At 38.2% G+C, this 24,588-nt stretch overlaps 1 protein-coding gene across 2 annotated transcripts in view; it reads right to left on the minus strand.

Moving 5' to 3' along the window:
* The window catches only part of SLC27A2 (solute carrier family 27 member 2), a 55,070-nt gene that overhangs the window by 20,958 nt on the left and 9,524 nt on the right, over positions 1–24,588 (minus strand). The window contains exons 2-4 of one of the 2 annotated variants that reach the window (XM_030842696.2): positions 16,841–17,050; positions 13,080–13,238; positions 10,647–10,771 (exon numbers count right to left, since the gene is read on the minus strand). In XM_030842696.2, coding sequence (XP_030698556.1) covers positions 10,647–10,771; positions 13,080–13,238; positions 16,841–17,050 — 494 coding nt within the window. The remainder of the gene's footprint in view (positions 1–10,646; positions 10,772–13,079; positions 13,239–16,840; positions 17,051–24,588) is intronic. The other variant, XM_030842698.2, reaches the window with a different exon arrangement.

The following is a 24,588-nucleotide window of genomic DNA, read 5'->3' on the forward strand; positions in this document are numbered from 1 at the left end:
GCTCACCAGGGCCTGAGAGTACTGGTGTTTCTCCAAAAGAAGAAACAGTATTTCCTCACCACCAAAGCCACTTCCCAAAGGTCAAGGGTCACCTCATTTTTCTTTAACAAAGATCGAACATTCTATTCTACATTAGAGGTGAGGTGCAACATGCAGACACACCTGGGGGATTTTAATCCACCATGGATTGAATGACTGATGAAGGGTGAGAGATCAGGGTGTCCAGAGAGGGTGCGGGGCACCAGGTAATCAGAGGAAGCAGAAGAATTTTACTGAGGGCTTTGCTATGCACCAGGCAATTGCCCTGCATTATCTTAAGGTTCTAAGGAGCCCTACTGAAATGTGAGAGGTAATCAAGTATTTGCCTCATATTACAATTGAGGAAACGGAGCTTTGAGAAGTTTAAAATAATTTGCCCAAGATCACACAGGTAGAAACACAGTTGTCCCCAAATTCAAATCCAAATCTACGTGACTTTGTAGAGCACTCCCTTCCTTAGTCAAAAAAAAAGCGACACACACACAGAGTTTAAGAACCAAATAGTACTGAAAGACTTACATGAAGAAATGTTATTCCACTTATCTGTCCTCATCCTTTGCCTTCAGCCTACCACCCAGAGGCAGACATGTTTAACCCTGTAGCTGTTTCTTCTCACCTGTATATTTCTTTTTTTTTTTCAACCGAAAAAAGAATATATTCTGATTCAAATGCTATAACATCATTACACCAAAAAATTTTTTAAAATAAACGTTTTAAAACAGACACATCTAGTTAGTGCAAGGGATGTAACAAGACTGTGATTTTACCTTAGCATTTATATTGAATCTAACATGTTGCATCTTTTTCACATACATTTCTTGCCTAACAGAAATGGAGGTGTGGGCTTCCCTGGTGGCACAGTGGTTGAGAGTCTGCCTGCCGATGCAGGGGACACGGGTTCGTGCCCCAGTCCGGGAAGATCCCACATACCGCGGAGCGGCTGGGCCCGTGAGCCATGACCACTGAGCCTGCGCGTCCGGAGCCTGTGCTCCGCAACAGGAGAGGTCACAACAGTGAGAGGCCCGCGTACCGCAGAAAAAAAAAAAAAAAAAAGAAATGGAGGTGTATCCCCATCAAAAGGACAGGCTCTTATAATTCTGATGTCCCTATGTTAATTTTATTTGTGATGTCATCCTTGCCCAGTTCACTTATTAGCACTGATAATCCCCATCTTTGATTTTACCAAAAACAACAAAGAATTTTCAAAAAATGAAGTCTTATTTCAATCAGTGCATCCATAGTTCTTGGCCTCTCACTGGGAAGCTGCAAGGTGTCCTTGAATAAGATCCTGAACACGGGACAAAATAATTTCATTTCACCTGTATATTTCTAAATTAAATGCTTTTACCACTATCTTTTGATTAATCACTTTAGACATTACTTAATGATTTCCTATTGTGCTGGATGGGGATTAAGCTCTCTCCCAATTTTTCGATATCACAATTTTTGGTTAAATCAATATTCAGTGCTCACATTACTTTGCCCCTAATCCACCACTGATGAGCTAAGTATAATATACTATGAACAAATTCTTGAACAAATGTTTGTTTTTCCTGGGATTAATTTCCTCCCTGTCCCTTTGCTTCATTTTCTTAGTTTCTGTTTGTAGTTCTTTCCTTACCCTCCAAAAGCATCTAAATACAATGTTCCTCCTTCTATCAGATGATATAATTTCCTTTATTCCATTTTTCTTCCTTTTATCCTTTTGCTCCAATCCAACTGGATGAGTTGTTTTCCAGGCCTGGGGATACCCTTTGCCTCTATTTCCTGGATCTTGTATCTTCCTTTTTCTTTTTTTACTCTCCTATTTGGGTGGAATACTTTCTATAGGAACTTCCTAAAGGAGGGTATACAGGAGGTAAGATTTTTTTGAGACTTTGAATGTCTGAAAATATTCTTATTTTATACTTGATTGATAATTTGGTTGGATATGAAATTCTGGATAGGTAATAGTGTTTACTTAGAATTTTGAAGGCACTGCTCCCTGTAGCTACCAGCTTGAGTGTTTCTGTTGGCAAGTCAACTGTTATTCTTACAGAATCTTCTCTGTTTCTCTTTTTTTAAAATAGGCAATCATTTTAAAATAATTAATCAATTAAATAATTTTATTTTTGGCTGCGTTGGGTCTTTGTTGCTGCATGCGGGCTTTTTCTAGTTGTGGCAAGTGGGGGCTACTCTTTATTGCGGTGCGTGGGCTTCTTAGTGTGGTGGCTTCTCCTGTTGTGGAGCACGGGCTCTAGGCACATGGGCTTCAGTAGTTGTGGCCCGTGGACTCAGTAGTTGTGGCTCGTGGGCTCTAGAGCGCAGGCTCAGTAGTTGTGGTGCACGGGCTTGGTTGCTCCACAGCATGTGGGATCTTCCGGGACCTGGGATTGAACCCATGTCCCCTGCACTGGCAGGTGGATTCTTAACCATTGTGCCACCAGGGAAGTCCCTCTCTCTCTTTTTTTGATAGTCTTAAATATCATCATAGTATATTTTAAGAATTAAAAAAAAATTCCACTCATTTTATTAGGTACTCAATTAGCCCTTTCAATCTGTCTTTCAGTTTTGGGAAGTTTTATTGTATTATTTCTTTAATAATTTCCTCTCCATTTTCACTGTCCTTTTCCCTATTTCCTATTAATCAGATATTGGATCTTTTGGATTGATACTCTAATTTTTTTATTTTGTCTCTCCTCATGTCCATCACTTTGTCTTTCCTCCAATTTTCTGTAAGATTTCTCAACTTTATCTTCCAAACTTTCTATGGATTAAGTAATTTTTAAATCATATTTTTATCTTTCAGGAGGTCTTACTCTGTTTTGTTTTTTGATAGCATACTATTTTTGTTTAATGGGTATAAAATCTCTAATATTTCTAAGAATATTATTATTGATTTCTGGAAGTCTTCTCCTGCTCTTTGAATTGATGCTGCTTTTTCTTTGTTTTAGAAAATGATCTTTCCTGTTAGAGGCTTTCCTTTGGCATCTGTTCATATTTAGAAGTAAAGCAACAAAAAGATGTTTGAGCCATTTTGTGTGGTAGGTAGGGGCTGTTGCCAGGTTGGCTGCATTGTCTGGTAATGGGGCAGTGAGCCAATGTCCAGTTTCTTTTCTGAGAATGTTTAGTTCTTCCTAAGCATAACCCTCCTCTGCTCTCTTGCCTGAAAGCATAAACTGACTACTGGAGTTCTGGAAGCTGGGCAGGGGAAGGGAGCTGGGGTCTCCCTGGTCAGTAAGTAGACAGTTACTCAATCTCTGCTCTCAGTGCCTCACTGCTGCCCTCCTCTGCTCTTGGGATCCTTGAGTTCAAAGCTTCTCTAGCTCTTCTCCAGAGAATAAGCCTCCTATCTCCTACAGAAGTGGGATATGGGAGCAGTAGGTATAGCTGTTTCATACACAGACTTTCAAAAATTCTTCTGTTTTCAAGCCTGGTACCTCATCCAAACTTCAGTTGTATTTGGTACCTCCAATTTCTCAGGTTTTAGGAAGTCAATCAGCTTCCTTCTTGTTGGTAATTGCCTCTCAAGTTTCACCCCTCTCAGCCCTGCTATTGCAATGACCTTCATCTTTCAAATCTCTGTACTATGTATGTAGTTCCTGGTTGCAATGTCTCTTAGTTTCTAGGATGATAGAACTTGTGTGGCTTTTTCTTGTCCTCCTCGTTTTGGGGAAGACTTCCAAGGGGTGAAAGGGCAGAAGCTGTTCACCACCTTAGAAAAATTCCTCAGTCCATGTCCTTAACAACTAATATGCTATACTTCTGCTTGACTCCCTGAGGAGAAAAGAAAGCACCCATTGACAGGAGTAAAAGGGTGAAATTCAACTTCTTCGTTTTACAGAAGAGGGCTTTCTGTGTCTAGTGTATCTTCCCACTGTACCCAAAGGGATTGTCTTTAAAAACCACCTCCCACATCACTCTCAGGCCGTTTCGTGGTGCATCATCACATTCACACTTGAGTCTCAGAACTGTAAAACTCTTGTTACCTGGCCCAGCCAATCAGTCTCGCCTCCTGCCATGCTGCTTGCAGTTCCCAATATGGCAGGTGCTTTATTCCACTGCTCTGCCATGCTGTTCCAGCTAATCATTAGCACTTCTTTCCCGGCATGGCTGGAAAACTTTTCTGCACCCTTCAAAACTCACCTCTCTGGCAAACCTACCCTGATTCTGCTCTCTGTCCCTCTTTCCCCTGGTCTACCCCTGTCCTGGACAAACTGGCCACTCTCTACTCTGTGCTGCTACACACCCCTCCATTCTGTTTTCTTTTTTTTTAAAGATATTTTTGATGTGGACCATTTTTAAAGTCTTTATTGAATTTGTTAAAACATTGCTTCTGTTTTATGTTTTGTTTTTGTGGCCACGAGGCATGTGGGATCTTAGTTCCCCAACCAGGGGTCAAACCCACATCCCCTGCATTGGAAGATGAAGTCTTAACCACTGGACCACCAGGGAAGTCCCCCCTCCATTCTGTTTTCTATCTGAATGGAGGTGGTGCAGAGACAGACATTTTAGGCTGGGAAAGAACCACAGAGGTTACCTAATTTTGGAGGGAAGGCAGACAACATAAGGGAGGTGAGCTGAGTCTATTCAGCTGTTTCAGGGTTCTGGTCTATCTTATTTCCCCTTCCAAACCCAAATTTTAAGATTTTTTGTTCCAGTTCTGTGAGAGATGCCATTGGTAATTTGATAGAGATTACATAGAATCTGTAGATTGCCTTTGATAGTAAAGTCATTTTGACAATATTGATTCTTCCAAACCAAGAACATTGTATATCCTTCCATCTGTTTGTGTCGTCTTCGATTTCTTTCATCAGTGTCTTACTATAGTTTTCAGAGTACAGGTCTTTTGCCTCCTTAGGTAGGTTTATTCCTAGGTATTTTATTCTTTTTGATGTGATGGTAAATAGGATTGTTTCTTGAATTTCTCTTTCTGATCTTTTGTTGTTAGTGTATAGAAATGCAACAGGTTTCTGTGCATTAATTTTGTAACCAGCAACTTTACCAAATTCATTGATGAACTCTAGTAGTTTTCTGGTAGCATCTTTGGGATTTTCTATGTATAGAATCATGTCATCTGCAAAGAGTGACAGTTTAACTTCTTTTCCAATTTGGATTCCTTTTTCTTCTCTGATTGCTGGAGCTAGGACTTCCAACATTATGTTGAATAAAAGTGGTGAGAATGGACATCCTTGTTTTGTACCTGATCTTAGAGGCAATGCTTTCAGCTTTTCACCATTGAGTATGATGTTAGCTGTAGGTTTGTTGTATATGGCTTTTATTATGTTGAGGTAGGTTTCCTGTATGCCCACTTTCTGGAGAGTCTTTATCATAAAAGGGTGCTCAATTTTGTCAAGAGATATTTCTGCATCTATTGAGATGATCATATGGTTTTTATTCTTCAATTTGTTGATGTGATGTATCACACTGATTCATTTCCTTGTATCCCTGGGATAAATTCCACTTGATCGTGGTGTATGATCCTTTTAATGTATTCTTGGATTTGGATTGCTAGTATTTTGTTGAGGATTTTTGTGCCTATGTTCATCAGTGACTTTGGCCCATAATTTTCTTTTTTTGTGGTATCTTTGTCTGGTTTTCATATCAGGGTGATGGTGGCCTCAGAATGAGTTTGGGAGTTTTCCTTCCTCTGCAATTTTTGGAACAGTTTCAGATGCATAAGTGTTAGCTCTTCTCTAAATGTTTGATAGAACTTGCCTGTGAAGCCATCAGGTCCTGGAATTTTGTTTGTTGGGAGTTTTAAAATCAGTTTCAATTTCAGTACTTGTGATTGGTCTGTTTCATATTTTCTATTTCTTCCTGGTTCAGTCTTGGGAGATTGTACCTTTCTAAGAATTTGTCCATTTCTTCCAGGTTGTCCATTTTATTGGCATACAGTTGCTTGTAGTAGTCTCTTATGATCCTTTGTATTTCTGTGGTGTCAGTTGTAACTTCTTCTTTTTCATTTCCAATTTTATTGATTTGAATCCTCTCCCTTTTTTTCTTGATGAGTCTGGCTAAAAGTTTATCAATTTTGTTTATCTTTTCAAAGAACCAGCTTTTAGTTTCATTGATCTTTGCTATCGTTTTCTTTCTTTATCTCTATTTCTGTTATTTCTGCTCTGATCTTTGATTTCTTTCCTTCTACTAACTTTGAGTTTTGTTTGTTCTTCTTTCTCTAGTTTCTTTAGCTGTAAAGTTAGGTTGTTTATTTGAGATGTTTCTTGTTTCCTGAGGTAAGATTGTATTGCTATAAACTTCCCTCTTAGAACCGCTTTTGCTGCATCCCATAGGTTTTGAATCGTTGTGATTTCATTTTCATTTGTCTCTAGGTATTTTTTGATTTCTTCTTCTTTGATTTCTTCAGTGATCCATTGATTGTTTAGTAGCATATTGTTTAGCCTCCAAACACAATTAAGTGTTTGTGTTTTTTACAGTTTTTTTCCTTGTAGTTTATTTCTAATCTATAGCATTGTGGCTGGAAAACATGCTTGATATGATTTAAATTTTCTTAAATTTACCATGGCTCACTTGGTGGCCCAGCACGTGGTCAGGTCCTGGAGAACGATCCGTGTGCACTTGAGAAGAATGTGTATTCTGCTGCTTTGGGATGGAACTCTATAAATTTCAATTAAGTCCATCTGGTCCAATGTGTCATTTAAGGCCTGTGTTTTGTTATTGATTTTCTGTCTGGGTGATCTGTCCATTGACGAAAGTGGGGTGTTAAAGTTCCCCACAACTACTGTGTTAATTTCTCCCTTTAAGGCTGTTAGTATTTGCCTTATATATTGAGGTGCTCCTATGTTGGGTCCATATATATTTAGACTTGTTATAACTTCTTCTTGGATTGATCTCTTGATCATTATGTAGTGACCTTCTTTGTCTCTTATAACAATCTTTTTTTAAAGTCTATTTTGTCTGATACGAGAATTGCTACTCTAGCTTTCTTTTGGTTTCCATTTGCATGGAATACCTTCTTCCATCCCTTCACTTTCAGTCTGTATATGTCTCTAGGTCTGAAGTGGGTCTTTTGTAGACAGCAAATATACAGGTCTTGTTTTTGTATCCATTCAGCCAGTCTGTGTCTTTGGGTTGGAGCATTTCATCCATTTACATTTAAGGTAATTATTGATATGTATGTTCCTATTGCCATTTTCTTAATTGTTTTGGGTTTGTTTTTGTAGGTCTTTTTTCTTCCCTTCTTCTTTAGTTCTCTTCTCTTACTGTTTGATTACCATCTTTAGTGTTGTGTTTGTATCTATTGTAGTTTTTGGGTTTGCTGTTCCCATGAGGTTTTGATATAGCAGTCTATATATGTACAAGGTTGTTTTAAGTTGCTGGTCTCTTTCTCACCTAGAGGAGTTCCTTTAGCATTTGTTGCAAAGCTCGTCTGGTGGTGCTGAATTCTTTAGCTTTGGTTTGTTTGTAAAGCTTTTGATTTCTCCATCAAGTGTGAATGAGAGCCTGGCTGGGTAGACTATTCTTGGTTGTAGGTTCTTCCCTTTCATCACTTTAAATATATCATGCCACTCCCTTCTGGTCTGCAGTGTTTCTGCTGAGAAATCAGCTGTTAACCTTATGGGAGTTCCCTTGTATGTTCTCATTTTCTCCTTGTTGCTTTTAATATTTTTTCTTTGTCTTTAATTTTTGTCAATTTGATTACTATGTGTCTCGGCATGTTCCTCCTTGGGTTTATCCTGCCTGGGACTCTCTGTACCTCCTGGACTTGGGTGACTGTTTTGTATCCCATGTTAGGGAAGTTTTCAGCAGTTATCTCTTCAAATATTTTCTCAGGTCCTTTCTCTCTCTCTTCTCCTTCTGGGACCCCTATAATGCAAATGTTGGTGCATTTAATGTCCCAGAGGTCTCTTAGACTGTCTTCATTTCTTTTCTTTTTTTTCTTTATTCTGTTCCACAGCAGTGATTTCCACCATTCTGTCTTCCAGGTCACTTATCTGTGCTTCTGCCTCAGTTATTCTTGCTATTGATTCCTTCTAGTGTATTTTTCATTCAGTTATTGTATTGTTCATCTCTGTTTGGTTGTTCTTTAGTTCATCTAGGTCTTTGTTACATGTTTCTTGCATCTTCTTGATCCTTGCCTTCATTCTTCTGAGATCCTGGATCATCTTCACTATCATTATTCTGAATTCTTTTTCTGGAATGTTGCCTATCTCCACTTCACTTAGTTGTTTTTCTGGGGTTTTATCTTGTTCATTCATCTGGGACATAATCCTCTGCCTTTTCATTTTGTTTAAATTTCTGTGATTGTGGTTTCCATTCTGCAGACTGCAAGATTGTTTGTATCCACTTCTGAGAAGTCCTTTTGATACAATCTTTCTTTAAGCTCCCTTTAAATTCATAGAACCTGGGTCTCCTGTTGTGATTTTTTTTAAATTGTGGTAAAATACATACAACGTAAAATTTACTCTCAACTATTTTATCTGTACAGTTCAGTGGTATTAAATACATTCATAATGTTATGCAACCATCACAATCATCCATATCCATAACTCCTTTCATCTTGTAAAATGGAAACTCCATACCCATTAACCTCCCTATTCCCCCCTTCCCCGCAGCCCTAAGCAGCCACTATTCTACTTTCTGTCTCTATGATTTTGAATACTCTAAGTACCTCATATAAGTGGAATCATACACTGTTCGTCTTTTTGTGATTGGCTATTTCACTTAACATAATGTCCTCAAGATTCACCCCATGCTATGGGAAAGGTCCTCACCCAGCTTACAGCTAATTATGACCCTCATAAATCTGTTGAACGTACCCCCTGAATCAGAATAATATGTGCTAAGCACAAACATCTTGGGGGAACACATTACTTCCCTCAAGTCAGTTATACATCTTTCAGGGGCAAGAATTTAGAGGTTCATTCAGCAAAATCTGTTGACACATAGGATGTGCCAGATACAGATCTCGGTGCTGGGGATCTGGCAATCAACAAAGCTGGTGCATGGAGCTTTCATTTAACTGGAGGAGAAAGATAACAGTCATATAAACATGCACTATGTCAGAAGTGACAGTGCCACGAAAAGCTGTAACCCACGAGATGCATGGTAAGGGGTAGGGTGGTATGTTTGAGAATTTGTAGGAGGGGTCTCTTTTATGAGGTGACATGTGGGCAGAGACTGAATGAAGTGAGGAGAGAAAGAACTAAGGCAAGAGCATCTTATAATTCTTTATGTTGCACTGCTTCTGTTACAGGCATACCTCGCTTTATTGTACTTTGCAGATACTGCATTTTTTTTTTTTTTTTACAAATTGAAGGTTTTTGGCAAACTGGCATTGTCAGATGATCGTTAACATTTTTAGTAATAAAGTATTTTAAAATGAAGGTATGTACACTGCATTTTAAAGATATAATGCTATTGCACACTTAACAAACTACGGTATAGTATAAACATAACTTTATGTGCACTGGGAAAACAAAAAATTCACGTGACTTGCTTTATTGTGATATTTGCTTTATTGTGGTGGTCTGGAACTGAATCTGCAATATCTCTGAGGTAGGCTTTATATAAATTGAACATAACAGTTTCTTATAAATAGCAATTGATCAACTTAGTGATCCTTTGAGTTTGTTTTCTTATGATGAGTGAAAGGATTAAAGAAAGTAGAATCTTGTGAGTTTACTGCATTATATAGTCTAGTGGTTCTCATCTGGGGTTGATTTTGCCTGCCAGGGGACATCTGGCAATGTCTGAAGACATTTTGATTATCACGACCTGGGGGGATGGGGAGGGTACCACTGGCATGTCCTGGGTAAAGGCCAAAGATGCTACTATACATCCTATAGTGCATGGGATAAGTCCATACAGCAAAAAATAAATTGGCCACAAATATTAGCAGTGCCACTGTTGAGAAACCTTCATCTGGTCCCCAGGCAGACTGCCTTCTCTGATGAGAGCTGAGGGACTGGGCAGAAGGAACTCTTTCAAACAACCCCTTCAAGATATCTGGATATCTGCAAATAGGGCAGATCCAAAGCCGTTGGAGTTACTTACCTTTGGGGCATCTGTTCTAAGCTTGGTAACAGATTTTGTCAGATGGTTTCAAAGCCATATGGGGGTTTATTCATTAAGCAACATTAAGTAAAAGTTTCCTGCATGCCTGTGGTATAAGAGAGGGCAGGGAGATAAGATGTGGTCCCTGCCATCGAAGATTTTACAGCCTAGGAAGGATGGGAGGCGTGAAGACAAACACCTGCAATCTGACAAGGGCCACAAAGGAGGAGAAAACAAATGAGGTAGGGGAAGGGAGCAATGACTTTTGTTGGGGTGACCCAAATAAGTTTAACATATGAGGTATCATTTGAACTGGGCTTTGACCGTGAGTAGGGTTTAAACAGGTAGAGAAAGAAGCAGAGGATATGCTAGGTAGAGGGTCAGATGTGAAAACAGGTACAAAGGTAGGGAATAATAATGTTATTACAGCAGCTGCCATCTGGTAAATCCCCTGTGGTAGGTGTGGTGCCAGGCTCTTTATCATGAAAAGTAACTGTTGTGTAAACTGAAAACCGATATACGAGAAGCAGCTGAAACCTAGCATGACCCAAAGTGACTTGAATTCCCATCTTATGCATTTCGAAAAGATAATGAAACATGGGGAGTGTTACCTGGGGAGAGTTGCATAAATACCGAAGCAGTTCACCGATATACTGAATGACAGTGACGTTATATTTTCTGCAGTCATCCCAAAACTGACTGGCTGAAAATTTGGACCGCAAAACAACAGTAGCACCTACAGAGAAGGCATAGAAAGTACTAATAAAGAAACGCTACCAAAAAAGTCCCTAATTATATTTGTCACTTTTGAAATTTATAAATTTATAAATTTAAAAAAATTTATATATGAATTATATTCACAAACAAGTATTAGTTACCAATTATATTCAATGCAAAAAAAATAAATAAGACACAGTTTTGTCCTATAGGAGCTTCCAATCTAATGGGGGAGAAGACACAAGTTTTTCTAAGAGTCAGTGTGCAATAAACACACCCTTAGTGAGGCCCTAAGGGTGCATGTGTGTGTGTGTGTGTGTAGACTAATTCTGCTTGGGGGCAAGTGCTGAGAAAGGCATAGGATTTGAATTAGGTCTTGAGAAGTGAATATCGAGAAAGATGAGAGAATTCCCGGTGGAGGAAAAAGCATGAACATAAAGACAGGACAGTCCAGAAGGTTGGGGGATGGCCAAGACTCTGCTTGCCTGTGACTAGAGTGGTGAAGGCTGGGTGGGTCAAGGAAGATGAAACTGGGGAATCAGCTAGGGGTGCAATCCTGGAGAGTTTGTAAGTGCCAGGTGGAGGAGCCTGACAGTTTTATAAGCGATGGAGAGCCAGAGTCTTCAGCAAGCAGGCGATATTCTTCTCTGATGGGTGATGTAGACAAAATAATGGTTCCCAAAGACATCCACATCCTAATCCCTAGAACCTGTGACTCTGCTACTTTACATGACAAAAGGGACTATGTGGATGTGATTAAATTAAGGATCTTGAAATGGGAAGATTATTTGGCTTGTCTGGGAGAGCCCAGTGTAATCACAAGGGTGCTTATAAAGGGAAGTCAAGAAGATCAAGGGCAGAAGGAGAAAGGATGACAGAAACAAAAGATTGGCGTGAAATGCTTGAAGATGAAAGAAGGGGCTTCAAACCAAAGAATGCAGGCAGCCTCCAGACACTGGGAAAGGCAAGAAAATGGATTCTTCCCTAGAGCTTCCAGAAGAAATGCAGCCTTGTTGACATCTTGATTTTAGGACTTCTGACTTTCAAAACAGTAAGAGAATAAACCTGTGTTGTTTTAAACCACTAGGTTTGTGGTAATTTATTACAGTAGCAATAGGAAACTAATACAATGGGTAAAAACAATATATCATATCCAATCTAACGATAGGTATGAAATGTAGTAAAGTGAAATTAAAAAATGTCACAAATATTTTTCACGTTATTAGTTTATTTCTACTCCTAAATATACAAAAGTCCAATATTTTAGGAGAAATTTAAAAAAATACTATATTTTCTTTTTTAGCATATATCAATAGTGCTTAAGCAAATGTGTGAGTGATTGATTTGTCCCTACGAGAGCTTCAGAGTCACCCTGTTCTTGAAGGGCCCAACAATATGATCAGACCCAGGCATTCCTTGCTGATTTGGAGACTGGTACTGATGCTGGGCTAAGTGTTTTATAGCTGATCAATAAGTTGATGAGGGAAAGGAGCAGAGGCTTGGAGAGTCATATATGTATTTGTATATGCATATGCATATATGCTACTATATATAATAAATAATTATTTAAAATAAAATGTCACATGGCAGAAAAAATTAAGTTTTTAGCTTAGTTAGAAACTTAGACGTGGTTTCCTGGAAGAGGTGGATATTGGACTGAGACTTTATATACACAAAGGGCAGAAATCCTACTGACAGGAGAAAGGATGGCAATTCTAATTTAAATGGTAAAGTTTCAGAAGTAGAGAGAAGAGATGGAAAGCTATGTATTCTGACCAGAGCTGAGGACCTGCAGAAGTAGGGAAGAATAAAGTAGAATGGGACAACTGAATGAGAAGTTTAAATCAGATGCTAATGGAGATCAACATGCAGATTTCTGAAGACAGAAATGACATAGGAGAATTATTTATGGAATCAAAGGATCAAGTACCTTAACCTGGATAAAGACCTAAAATATTTTAAAGAAGTTTCCTTTTTGATATACTGAACAATTATAGCATTATATTACTAGACAAGCAGGCATGAGAAAATATAAATTCTTTTTATTTATTTATTTATTTTGCCACGTGGGATCTTAGTTCCCCAACCAGGGATTGAACCCGGGCCCTTGGCATTGAAAGCATGGAGTCCTAACCAGTGGACCACCAGGGAATTCCCTATAAATTCTTTTGGATACTTGCTATTGTGAGCCAAACAAGCTAGTTATCAACATGGAATTAAACACCGTTCTGGGCACACAGGAAAGTAGCAAATTTTGTATTACTTTTCCTTATGAGCACATTGAATGTGTACTGGGCTCCAACACCTTGTTGAAAGAAAAAGCTTACCAGTCAGGATACATCCATGTAAGCCAACCAAAAGCGCAGCACTGTGGTACAAGGGTAGGGTGGTATAGACTACGTCATTCTCCGTTATCCCGCTGGTAGCAGCAAGGTTGGCTCCATACCAAGTGCGAAGATGATTGATCATTGCAGCTTTCGGGAGACCTTTGTAAACACAAGAGAAGCCATGAGTGAACCAAGAGTGGTCATTTATAGACATGTGGTCTGGGAGAGAGATGTGGCTTAGGAAGATTCATCAGCTGGTGATTAGAGGATTGCATTCAGTTACACCAGAAGTTGGCAATTTTTTTCTGTAAAGAACCAGATGGTAAATGTTTTAGGCTTTGCAGGGTCATAGTCTCTATTGCAACTACTCAACTCTGCTATTATAGCTGAAAGCAGCCACACACAAAAAGGAACAAACTTGGCTCTGTTGCCAGAAAAGTTTATTTACAAAACAGGTGGCGGGGCTGTTTGTGGCCCACAGGCCATAGTTTGCTGATCTCTGAGTTAGATGGTTATTACAGTAGTAAGTTGAGAAAAAAGGAAAGAATGTCTATTGAATTTCTGCTCTGGTCTACCACCTTGCAAGGTATAGTTGATCCTTGAACAACAGGGGTTTGAATGGCTCGGGGCCACTTATATGAGGATTTTTTCAATAGTAAATATATCCATGAACGAAAAATTGCAGATACCTAGGAACCTATATGCAGGGCCTTCTATAAGGTATATGCATATCTTCAACTGTGTGGAGGGTCAGTACCCCTAACCTGCACATTGTTCAAGTGTCAACTGTATTTTCAAAATTTCATTTAATTCTCATAATTAATAAGTAGAATTATATTCTCTAATTTGCAGATGAGAAAGCTGAGATTCAGAAAGAGTAAATAGCCTATCCATCCTATCTCCTTCCTTCATAACCACTTTTATGAATTTCTTATGTACTGTTCTAGAGTTTCTTTATACAAATATACGCTCATTTACGCATATGTTCTTGCCCTTTCCCCCATTTTAAAAAAAGCACACTTTTCTGCACTTGTCCCTGCTCCACTTAATGTATTTTGGAGTTCTGTCCATATTTGTATGTAGAACTTTCTCCTATTTTTTCATTCATTTACTCTCACTCTCAGCTGCATCAAGTCCTTTGTGTGTGTGTTATAATTTATTCATATTATTTTGCGATTTCAAATGACGCTGCAGTGAATAACCTGGCCCACATGGCACTGTGCACTATGAATGACGCTCCATCTGTAGGATAAATTTGCTGGTGTGAGACTGCTAGGTCAAAAGATATGTCTTTGTAATTTTGATAGACACTGCCACATTGCCTGTTATAAGGCAATTTATAAGGCATTTACTCTCCCATCAGTAATACCTGAGTGCACCTGTTTCCTTATAGCCCTTCCAAGGTATCCTTTCAAATGTTGGGATTTTTGCCAATCTAAAAGGTGAAAAATGGTATCTCAGTGTAGTTTTATTACACTAAGTACATTTGCATTTTCTTAACTATAATTTATGTAAGTTTTTTGTAAGACTCAATTAAAAGAGTATGCTTATATTTTTTCCCATGGGAGTCAGTTCAGTTGGGAAGGGCATGAAGTCATTACCAAGGGGCTGGGGCTAGAGTTTAAGACCTGAGTGGGTAAACTGGCTTTGGGAAGAGGAAGGCAATTCTCTGTAGATTCAGATGCTTCAATATTTGATGGTACCTTAGCGGCATATTGCCTGAATAAAAGTAATTTGTTATAAGGCAAAGCAGTATGGCTGGCAAACTACCATCATCATAAACACAATTCACAATTCATGGTCTTTGTTGAAACAGAAGAAAGCATCAATAAATCAATTGTATTCACCTTGGAAAAAAATTGTCCAGATAGTAAAAGCTCTGAATTATATTTAAAAAAAAGAACAAAAAGAAATGCACATCCTTTGCTGGTTTGAAGTACTTTCAGAAACTTTCCTAATTAAAATTTTTAATGAAGAAATAAGAATATCTGGTAACTATTATATAATTTTGTGCTACTGACTGCCTTTGAGGAACAAGGAAAACATTTTGTTCTCTGATTGCTTAAATGAATTCTTTTAATTAATGTTTGGAAGAGTAAGTTAACAAATATTATATTCAGAGAGAAGAAGAAAAGTAACATAAACATCAACCCAATTATATTCCAATTAAATCTAAATTCTGAATTATAGGATTAAAGACGGCTTATTCTCGTTTTCCCCTAAAATGGGTTTTATATTTGATGTCAAAACCTGCAATTGTGAAGAAGTGTCTTAATACTATATACTTACCTACAATAGTATTAAGACTAGAACACCCAGTCACTAACTAAAAGGGCTTGTTTTATCTCAATTATTTCCCAAACCAAAGTTTTCAGTTTAGTTTTACCATTCTATTAAAAATGAAGGTAAAATTTCCATATATTATCGTAGTGTCTGGATGTAGTGGAAGCATTTGGTTAACTGTGTCATCCTACCATTCTGTTGGCATGGCGATATATAACTTTTGACAAAACAGTGACAGACATTATGCTCTGGGAATCAGCTTTAATAGGTCATCCCCAGCCACCCCTCCTCATGAGGCTCAAAGGAACCGTTATCTGTTGGTTGGCCAAAAAGTCCGTTCAGGTTTTCTGTACGGTCTTAACAGAATTTTACAAGGAGAATGCATGTTTGTATTACCTGCTTAAGTTAAAATTTTAACCAAAAGAGATAAATGATTCACATAGTCAACTTCCCAATATTAATAATTAGCATGCTGGGGATAGCTTCCTGCCCTCCTCTTAAATATATCACTCAGGCTTCATTTGATTACGTTTTGGTAACATTTCCCCTGGCCTAGAATAGGCAGACACCAAATAGCTGTTAAATGGATGAACTAGGAGGTGTTCTGGTAGAGTGGTCAGTTGCATGAGCTGTGGAGTCAGCCTTCCAAGGTGAATCCTGACACTTCTACTTCTGATCTTGGAAAGTTCTTAACCCCTCTAAGCATCGGTTTCTGAATCTGTAAAATAGGAATAAGAGTAGTACCCACCTGCAATTGTGGGTGGGAGTGATGGGAGAATTGTATGAACAAATGCCGTAAAGCTCCTAAAAGAGCACCTAGAACATCCTACCTCTAATATTGCCTGTTCCATGTAGCAGGGTTCCAGCAACACCGATAATTGGCAGTGTTTTCTCTTAGTGGCTTACAAAATAGTGGTGCAGCTTACACTGAAGGTGTAAGGAATCCTAGATTTGATGAAATACATTATTTTAGGCCCTCAGCTAAGAGCCATCCTACACCCACAGCACCAACAGCTCCAAGTCAGTCTTGCTTGGAAAGATAGTGGTCAAAATATTTGTATAAATATAACCCCATTATTGTTCTGCAGTCTTCTTTGGTGGTCCATTTATAATTGGTTATACATTATATATGGACTCTGGATATAATATAATCAAAATGCAGCAATCATTAAAAAAATTCCAACAACCTATTCAGTGCCAAATCTTATCCATCATCAAAACTATTTTTGTAGTTCTTGGTTAACCTCTTTATCTGTTCTATACACCAAGTAGGGGGAGGTGTGCATAGCTTAGAGAAACCCAAATGGTTTCATATGCTATGAAACAAGATCAGTTCCCACAGGCAAAGAGCTAAATCCCCTGAAGTATTAGTTATCTGACTAGTTTTGCCGAAGAAAGAGAGCATTTGAAAATCTAACCTAACATTTAACACTTTCAGGATAGGTCCATTTCTTGGAGAATCCTCTCTTTATTTTTACCTGTGGTTCCAGAAGTATAAATGTATAAGGCAGGAGTGGAAAAGGTCACTTCCGACCTCCAGGACTCTGGGATGGATTCAGTTGACACTTCATCCACTTTGTCTAAGAAAGAGTCGACCCCATCGGTGTTAGAACTTCTGCTCACGTAATAGATGGCCACACCATCTTTTTTCAGGCTTGGCAGCACCTCTTCAACAGCTTCTTGTAGTTCTTAATTTAATGAGACAAAAAATCCAAACAAACTAAATTAGTTCATTCAAGTCTATTAGTGCAATAAATTTTGCAGTGATTTTGTTTTCCCTAAACTTTGCTAAAACGTGTAGATATAGTGATACTTAGAGTTATGCATTTTTAACATGGAATTTACCAAATTTGAAAATATCCCAAGATCCCAATATTTGAGGGGAGGTTGGGTTTTAATGGTTTCATAAGCAGCAGATGGTTGGCTGAAGTCTGTATTTTACATGGCAAGTGCAAACAAATGGACATATGGGTAAAAACCAAGATTATGTAAGTGTATGACTTTTATGCATATCTGATATATATATATAGTTATTCCTAATATGTGCCCCACAGGACCAGTGATAAAAAAAAAGAAAATTTTAAGGAAAAAGAGAAATGAAAGCAGGGAAGCCATGCTACTAACAAAGATGATAGAAGCTAACTTTATATAACACATTTTTTTACATATCAGCAACAAGTAGTTCTACTAGGAAGGTTCAGCTGATCTGGGACATAAGCTCCAAATCTCACAAGCACATTCTCTGGCCTAAGAAAAAATGGATCGATTAGCATGTTTTTCAAACTATGGGTCATAATACAGCAGTGGATTGTTAAAATCATTTAAAGTGACCATTATTCTAAAAAATAAAATAGAATGAAATAGAAATTTTCAGAGCATATCACACACAGGAAGAGGTTTTTTTTTAAGTTTCGTTTCAGCTATGTGAGTGTGTGTGTGCTGAGTCACACAAAAGTGTAGTTTTTACAGTGGGTCAAGGTCAAAACATTTTTTTTTTTTTTTTGCTGTACACGGGCCTCTCACTGTTGTGGCCTCTCCCATTGCGGAGCACAGGCTCCGGACATGCAAGGTCAGCGGCCATGGCTTACGGGCCCAGCCGCGCCGCGGCATGTGGGATCTTCCCGGACCGGGGCACGAACCCGCATCCCCTGCATCGGCAGGCGGACTCTCAACCACTGCACCACCAGGGAAGCCCTAGGCCAAAAAATGTAAAAGGCATTCATATAATATGCAAACCACATTTCAGGTTTGCTACTTGGATTTTTGTGTCGCTAAACCATAAGATGTGATGGTCTTTAAGCTTATTTGTCTTGAATGGGGATAACTGAAGTGAATAGGCCTATCCTTAATAGGAAGGAGACTCAATATCCCAGGGAATTACCTTAGGGAGGCTAAACCTGATTCATCTTATATGCTTTGTTTTTCACATGTTTATGTATGATGTCTCCATCAAGACATGAGATATCATCTCGATAGATGCATTTAAAAAGTTTTAAAACTTTTTAACCAAAACAATCATACACCTGACAAATATAAATCAAATAGTACGAAAGAGTTTATAATGAAAATCAACAGGCCCTTATCTCACAAATAAACCTGCTGCCTAGAGGCAATGACTTTCAAGTTTTTTTCACTGTTTCTTCTAGCAATCACTTCTCCATCACCAAATTATGTGCTTTTCCTTCTCCCTCTTGACTTATCATTTTTGATCCCCATCCCCCTTGTCCACCCCCAACAGTTATTATCTTCACTTTATCGTCTGGGTTAATGGTATTTACATCTATTCTGAGACTATAATTTTGTCTTCCTAGCTTTGTCTGTGTGCTGGCTCTAGAAGCTCTAGAACCAATCATCAGGATTGACAAGATTATGACAATGTAATTATTTGTAAATATGACTGCAGAGCGAAGTAACACACAATAATCATCTTTCCCTTCTTGAACAGTTTTCTCCTGGAGTTTCTATTGGCCATCATTCCTTAATGTACTTCGCCTCAGTTCTTTTTTTAAAAAATAAATAAATAAATAAATTTACGTATTTGTTTATTATCTTTGGCTGCATTGGGTCTTTGTTGCTGCGCACGGGCTTTCTCTAGTTGCGGAGAGCAGGAGTTACTCTTCATTGTGGTGCATGGGCTTCTCATTGCGGTGGCTTCTCTTGTGTTGGAGCTCGGGCACTAGGCACACGGGCTTCAGTAGTTGTGGCACGTGGACTCAGTGCTTGTGGTTCGCGGGCTCTAGAGCACAGGCTCAGTAGTTGTGGCTCATGGGCTTAGTTGCTCCACGGCATGTGGGATCTTCCCGGACCAGTGCTCGAACCTGTGTCCCCTTCATTGGCAGGCAGATTCTCTTTTTTTTTTTGAATTTTATTATTTTTTTTATACAGCAGGTTCTTATTAGTCATCCATTTTATACACATCAGTGTATACATGTCAATCCCAATCGCCCAGTTCATCACACCACCACCCCCTCCATCCCCCTGTGGCTTTCCCCGCTTGGTGTCCCTACGTTTGTTCTCTACATCTGTGTCTCAATTTCTGCCCTGCACACCAGTTCATCTGTACCATTTTTCTAGGTTCCACATATATGCATTAATATACGATATTTGTTTTTCTCTTTCTGACTTACTTCACTCTGTATGACAGTCTCTAATCCATCCACGTCTCAACAAATGACCCAATTTCATTCCTTTCTATGGCTGAGTAATATTCCATTGTATATATGTACCACATCTTCTTTATCCATTCGTCTGTCAATGGGCATTTAGGTTGCTTCCATGATCTGGCTATTTTAGATAGTGCTGCAATGAACATTGGGGTGCATGGGTCTTTTTGAATTGTGGTTTTCTCTGGGTGTATGCCCAGTAGTGGGATTGCTGGATCATATGGTAATTCTATTTTTAGTTTTTTAAGGAACCTCCATACTGTTCTCCATAGTGGCTGTATCAATTTACATTCCCACCAACAGTGCAAGAGGGTTCCCTTTTCTCCACACCCTCTCCAGCATTTGTTGTTTATAGATTTTCTGATGAAGCCCATTCTAACTGGTGTGAGGTGATACCTCATTGTAGTTTTGATTTGCATTTCTCTAATAATTAGTGATGTTGAGCAGCTTTTCAGGTGCTTCTTGGACATCTGTATGTCTTCTTTGGAGAAATGTCTATTTACATCTCTGCCCATTTTTGGATTGGGTTGTTTTTGTAATATTGAGCTGCATGAGCTGTTTATACATTTTGGAGATTAATCTTTTGTCCGTTGATTCGTTTGCAAATATTTTCTCCCATTCTGAGGGTTGTCTTTTCGTCTTGTTTATGGTTTCCTTTGCTATGCAAACGCTTTTAAGTTTTATTAGGTGCTATTTGTTTATTTTTGTTTTTTATTTCCATTACTCTAGGAGGTGGATCAAAAAAGATTTTGCTGTGATTATGTCAAAGAGTGTTCTTCCTATGTTTTCCTCTAAGAGTTTTATAGTGTCCGGTCTTACATTTAGGTCTCTAATCCATTTTGAGTTTATTTTTGTGTATGGTGTTAAGGAGTGTTCTAATTTCATTCTTTTACATGTAGCTGTCCAGTTTTCCCAGCACCACTTATTAAAGAGACTGTCTTTATTCCATTTTATATCCTTGCCTCCTTTGTCATAGATTACTTGACCATAGGTGCTTGGGTTTACCTCTGGGCTTTCTATCTTGTTCCATCGATCTATGTTTCTGTATTTGTGCCAGTACCATATTGTCTTGATTACTGTAGCTTTGTAGTATAGTCTGAAGTCAGGGAGTCTGATTCCTCCAGCTCTGTTTATTTTACCTCAAGACTGCTTTGGCTATTTGGGGTGTTTTTTGTCTCCATACAAATTTTAAGATTTTTTTGTTCTAGTTCCATAAAAAGTGCCATTGATAATTTGATAGGGATTGCATTGAATCTGTAGATTGCTTTGGGTAGTATAGTCATTTTCACAATATTGATTCTTCCAATCCAAGAGCATGGTATATCTCTCTATCTGTTGGTATCATATTTAATTTCTTTCATCAGTGTCTTATAGTTTTCTGCATACAGGTCTTTTATTTCCCTAGGTAGGTTTACTCCTAGATATTTTATTCTTCTTGTTGCAATGGTAAATGGGAGTGTTTTCTTAATTTCTCTTTCAGAATTTTCATCATTAGTGTATAGGAATGCAAGAGATTTCTGTGCATTAATTTTGTATCCTGCAATTTTACCAAATTCATTGATTGGCTCTAGTATTTTTCTGGTGGAATCTTTAGGATTCTCTATGTATAGTATCATGTCATCTGCTAACAATGACAGTTTTACTTCTTCTTTTCCAATTTGTATTCCTTTTATTTCTTTTTCTTCTCTGATTGCCGTGGCTAGGGCTTCCAAAACTATGTTGAATAACAGTGGTGAGAGTGGACATCCTTGTCTTGTTCCTGATCTGAGAGGAAATGCTTTCAGTTTTTCACCACTGAGAATGATGTTTGCTGTGGGTTTGTCGTAGATGGCCTTTATTATGTTGAGGTAGGTTCCCTCTATGCCCACTTGCTGGAGAGTTTTTATCATAAATGGGTGTTGAATTTGGTCAAAAGCTTTTTCTGCATCTATTCAGATGATCATATGGTTTTTATTCTTCAATTTGTTAATATGGTGTATCACATTGACTGATTTGTATATACTGAAGAATCCGTGCATTTCTGGGATAAAACCCACTTGATCATGGTGTATGATCCTTTTAATGTGTTGTTGGATTCTGTTTGCTAGTATTTTGTTGGGGATTTTTGCATCTATATTCATCAGTGATGCTGGTCTGTAATTTTCTTTTTTTTTTTTTAATATCTTTGTCTGGTTTTGGTATCAGGGTGATGGTGGCCTCATAGAATGAGTTTGGAAGTGTTCCTTCCTCTGCAACTTTTTGGAAGAGTTTGAGAAGGATGGGGTTAGCTCTTCTCTAAATGTTTGATAGAATTCACCTGTGAAGCCATCTGGTCCTGGACTTTTGTTTGTTGGAAGATTTTTAATCACAGTTTCAATTTCATTACTTGTGATTTGTCTGTTCATATTTTCTATTTCTTCCTGGTTCAGTCTTGGAAGGTTATAACTTTCTAAGAATTTTCCCATTTCTTCCAGGTCGTCCATTTTATTGGCATAGAGTTGCTTGTAGTAGTCTCTTAGGATGCTTTGTATTTCTGTGGTGTCTGTTGTAACTTCTCCTTTTTCATTTCTAATTTTATTGATTTGAGTCATCTCCCTCTTTTTCTTGATGAGTCTGGCTAATGGTTTATCAATTTTGTTTATCTTCTCATAGAACCAGCTTTTAGTTTTATTGATCTTTGCTATTGTTTTCTTTGTTTCTATTTCATTATTTCTGCTCTGATCTTTATGATTTCTTTCCTTCTGCTAACTTTGGGTTTTGTTTGTTCTTCTCTCTCTAGCTCCTTTAGGTGTAAGGTTATATTGTTTATTTGAGATTTTTTCTTGTTTCTTGAGGTAGGCTTGTATAGCTATAAACTTCCCTCTTTGAACTGCTTTTGCTGCATCCCATAGGTTTTGGATTGTTGTGTTTTCATTGTCATTTTTTGCTAGGTATTTTTTGATTTCCTCTTTTATTTCTTCCGTGATCTCTTGGTTATTTTAGTAACGTAGTGTTTAGCCTCCATGTATTTGTGTTTTTTACGTTTTTTCCCCTGTAATTCATTTCTAATCTCATAGCATTGTGGCCAGAAACGGTGCTTGATATGATTTCAATTTTCTTAAATTTACTGAGGCTTAATTTGTGACCCAAGATGTGATCTATCTTGGAGAATGTTCCATGCGCACTTGAGAAGGAAGTGTAATCTGCTGTTTTTTGATGGAATGTCCTATAAATATCAATTAAATCTATCTGACCTATTGTGTCATTTAAAGCTTCTGTTTCCTTATTTATTTTCATTTTGGATGATCTGTCCATTGGTGTAAGTGAGGTTTAAAGTCCTCCACTATTATTCTATTACTGTCCATTTCCTCTTTTACAGCTGTTAGCAGTTGCTTTATGTATTGAGGTGCTCCCATATTGGGTGCATATATGTTTATAATTGTTATATCTACTTCTTGGATTGATCCCTTGATCATAATGTAGTGTCCTTCCTTGTCTCTTGTAACATTCTTTATTTTCAAGTCTATTTTTTCTGATATGAGTATTGCTGCTCCAGGTTTCTTTTGATTTCCTTTTGCATGGAATGTCTTTTTCCATCCCCTCACTTTCAGTCTGTATGTGTCCCTAGATCTGAAGTGAGTCTCTTGTAGACAGCATATAGATTGGTCTTGTTTTTGTATCCATTCAGCAAGCCTGTGTCTTTTGGTTGGAGCATTTAATACATTCATATTTAAGGTAATTATCGATAAGTATGTTCCTATGCCCATTTTCTTAATTGTTTTGGGTTTGTTTTTGTAGGTCCTTTTCTTCTCTTGTGTTTCTCACTTACAGAAGTTCCTTTAGCATTTTCTGTAGAGCTGGATTGGTGGTGCTGAAGTCTCTTCGCTCTTGCTTGTCTGTAAAGCTTTTGATTTCTCCATCGAATCTGAATGAGATCCTTGCTGGGTAGAGTAATCTTGGTTGTAGGTTCTTCCCTTTCATCACTTTAAGTATATCATGCCACTCCCTTGTGGCTTGTGGAGTTTCTGTTGAGACATCAGCTGTTAACCTTATGGGAGTTCCCTTGTGTGTTATTTGCCGTTTTTTCCTTGCTGCTTTCAATAATTTTTCTTTGTCTTTAATTTTTGCCAGTTTGATTACTATGTGTCTCGGTGTGTTTCTCCTTGGGTTTGTCCTGTACGGGGCTCACTGAGCTTCCTGCACTTGGGTGGCTATTTCCTTTCCCATGTTAGGGAAGTTTTCAACTATAATCTCTGCAAATATTTTCTCTGGTCCTTTCTCCTTCTGGGACCCCTATAATGCGAATGTTGTTGCGTTTAATGTTGTCCCAGAGGTCTCTTAGGCTGTCTCATTTCTTTTCATTCTTTTTTCTTTATTCTGTTCCGCAGCAGTGAATTCCACCATTCTGTCTTCTAGGTCACTTATCCGTTCTTCTGCCTCAGTTATTCTGCTATTGATTCCTTGTAGTGTAGTTTTCATTTCAGTTATTGTATTGTTCATCTCTGTTTGTTTGTTCTTTAATTCTTCTAGGTCTATGTTAAACATTTCTTGCATCTTCTCAATCTTTGCCTCCATTTTTTTTCCGAGGTCCTGGATCATCTTCACTATCATTATTCTGAATTCTTTTTCTGGAAGGTTGCCTGTCTGCACTTTATTTAGTTGTTTTTCTGGGGTTTTATCTTGTTCCTTCATCTGGTACATAGCCCTCTGCATTTTCATCTTGTCTGTCTTTCTGTGAGTGTGTTTTTTGTTCCACAGGCTGCAGGATTGTCCACCTACCTTCTTTTAGAGTTCAAAAGTTCTGGAAGCTGGTAGTCCAAGATCAGGGTACCACAAGGGTAAGGTTCTGGTGAGAGCTCTCTTCCTGGTGTACAGATAACCATCTTCTTGCTGTTTCCTTACATGGTGGAGAGAGTGGCAGGTGGATTCTTAACCACTGCACCACCAGAGAAGTCCCTACGTCAATTTATTTTCAACCTCCATCAGATCAGCTTCTCCCTTTTGTTGCTCTTCTCTCCTAACTCTTCTTTCCTCTTGTATTTTGACTCCTCTGTAGTTCTTCAGTATTTTGAGAAGATCATCAAAAATATTACTGTTGTAAAAAC

This window comes from Globicephala melas, chromosome 2 (assembly GCF_963455315.2).
Source record: "Globicephala melas chromosome 2, mGloMel1.2, whole genome shotgun sequence".
In the NCBI taxonomy this organism is placed as follows: domain Eukaryota; kingdom Metazoa; phylum Chordata; class Mammalia; order Artiodactyla; family Delphinidae; genus Globicephala; species Globicephala melas.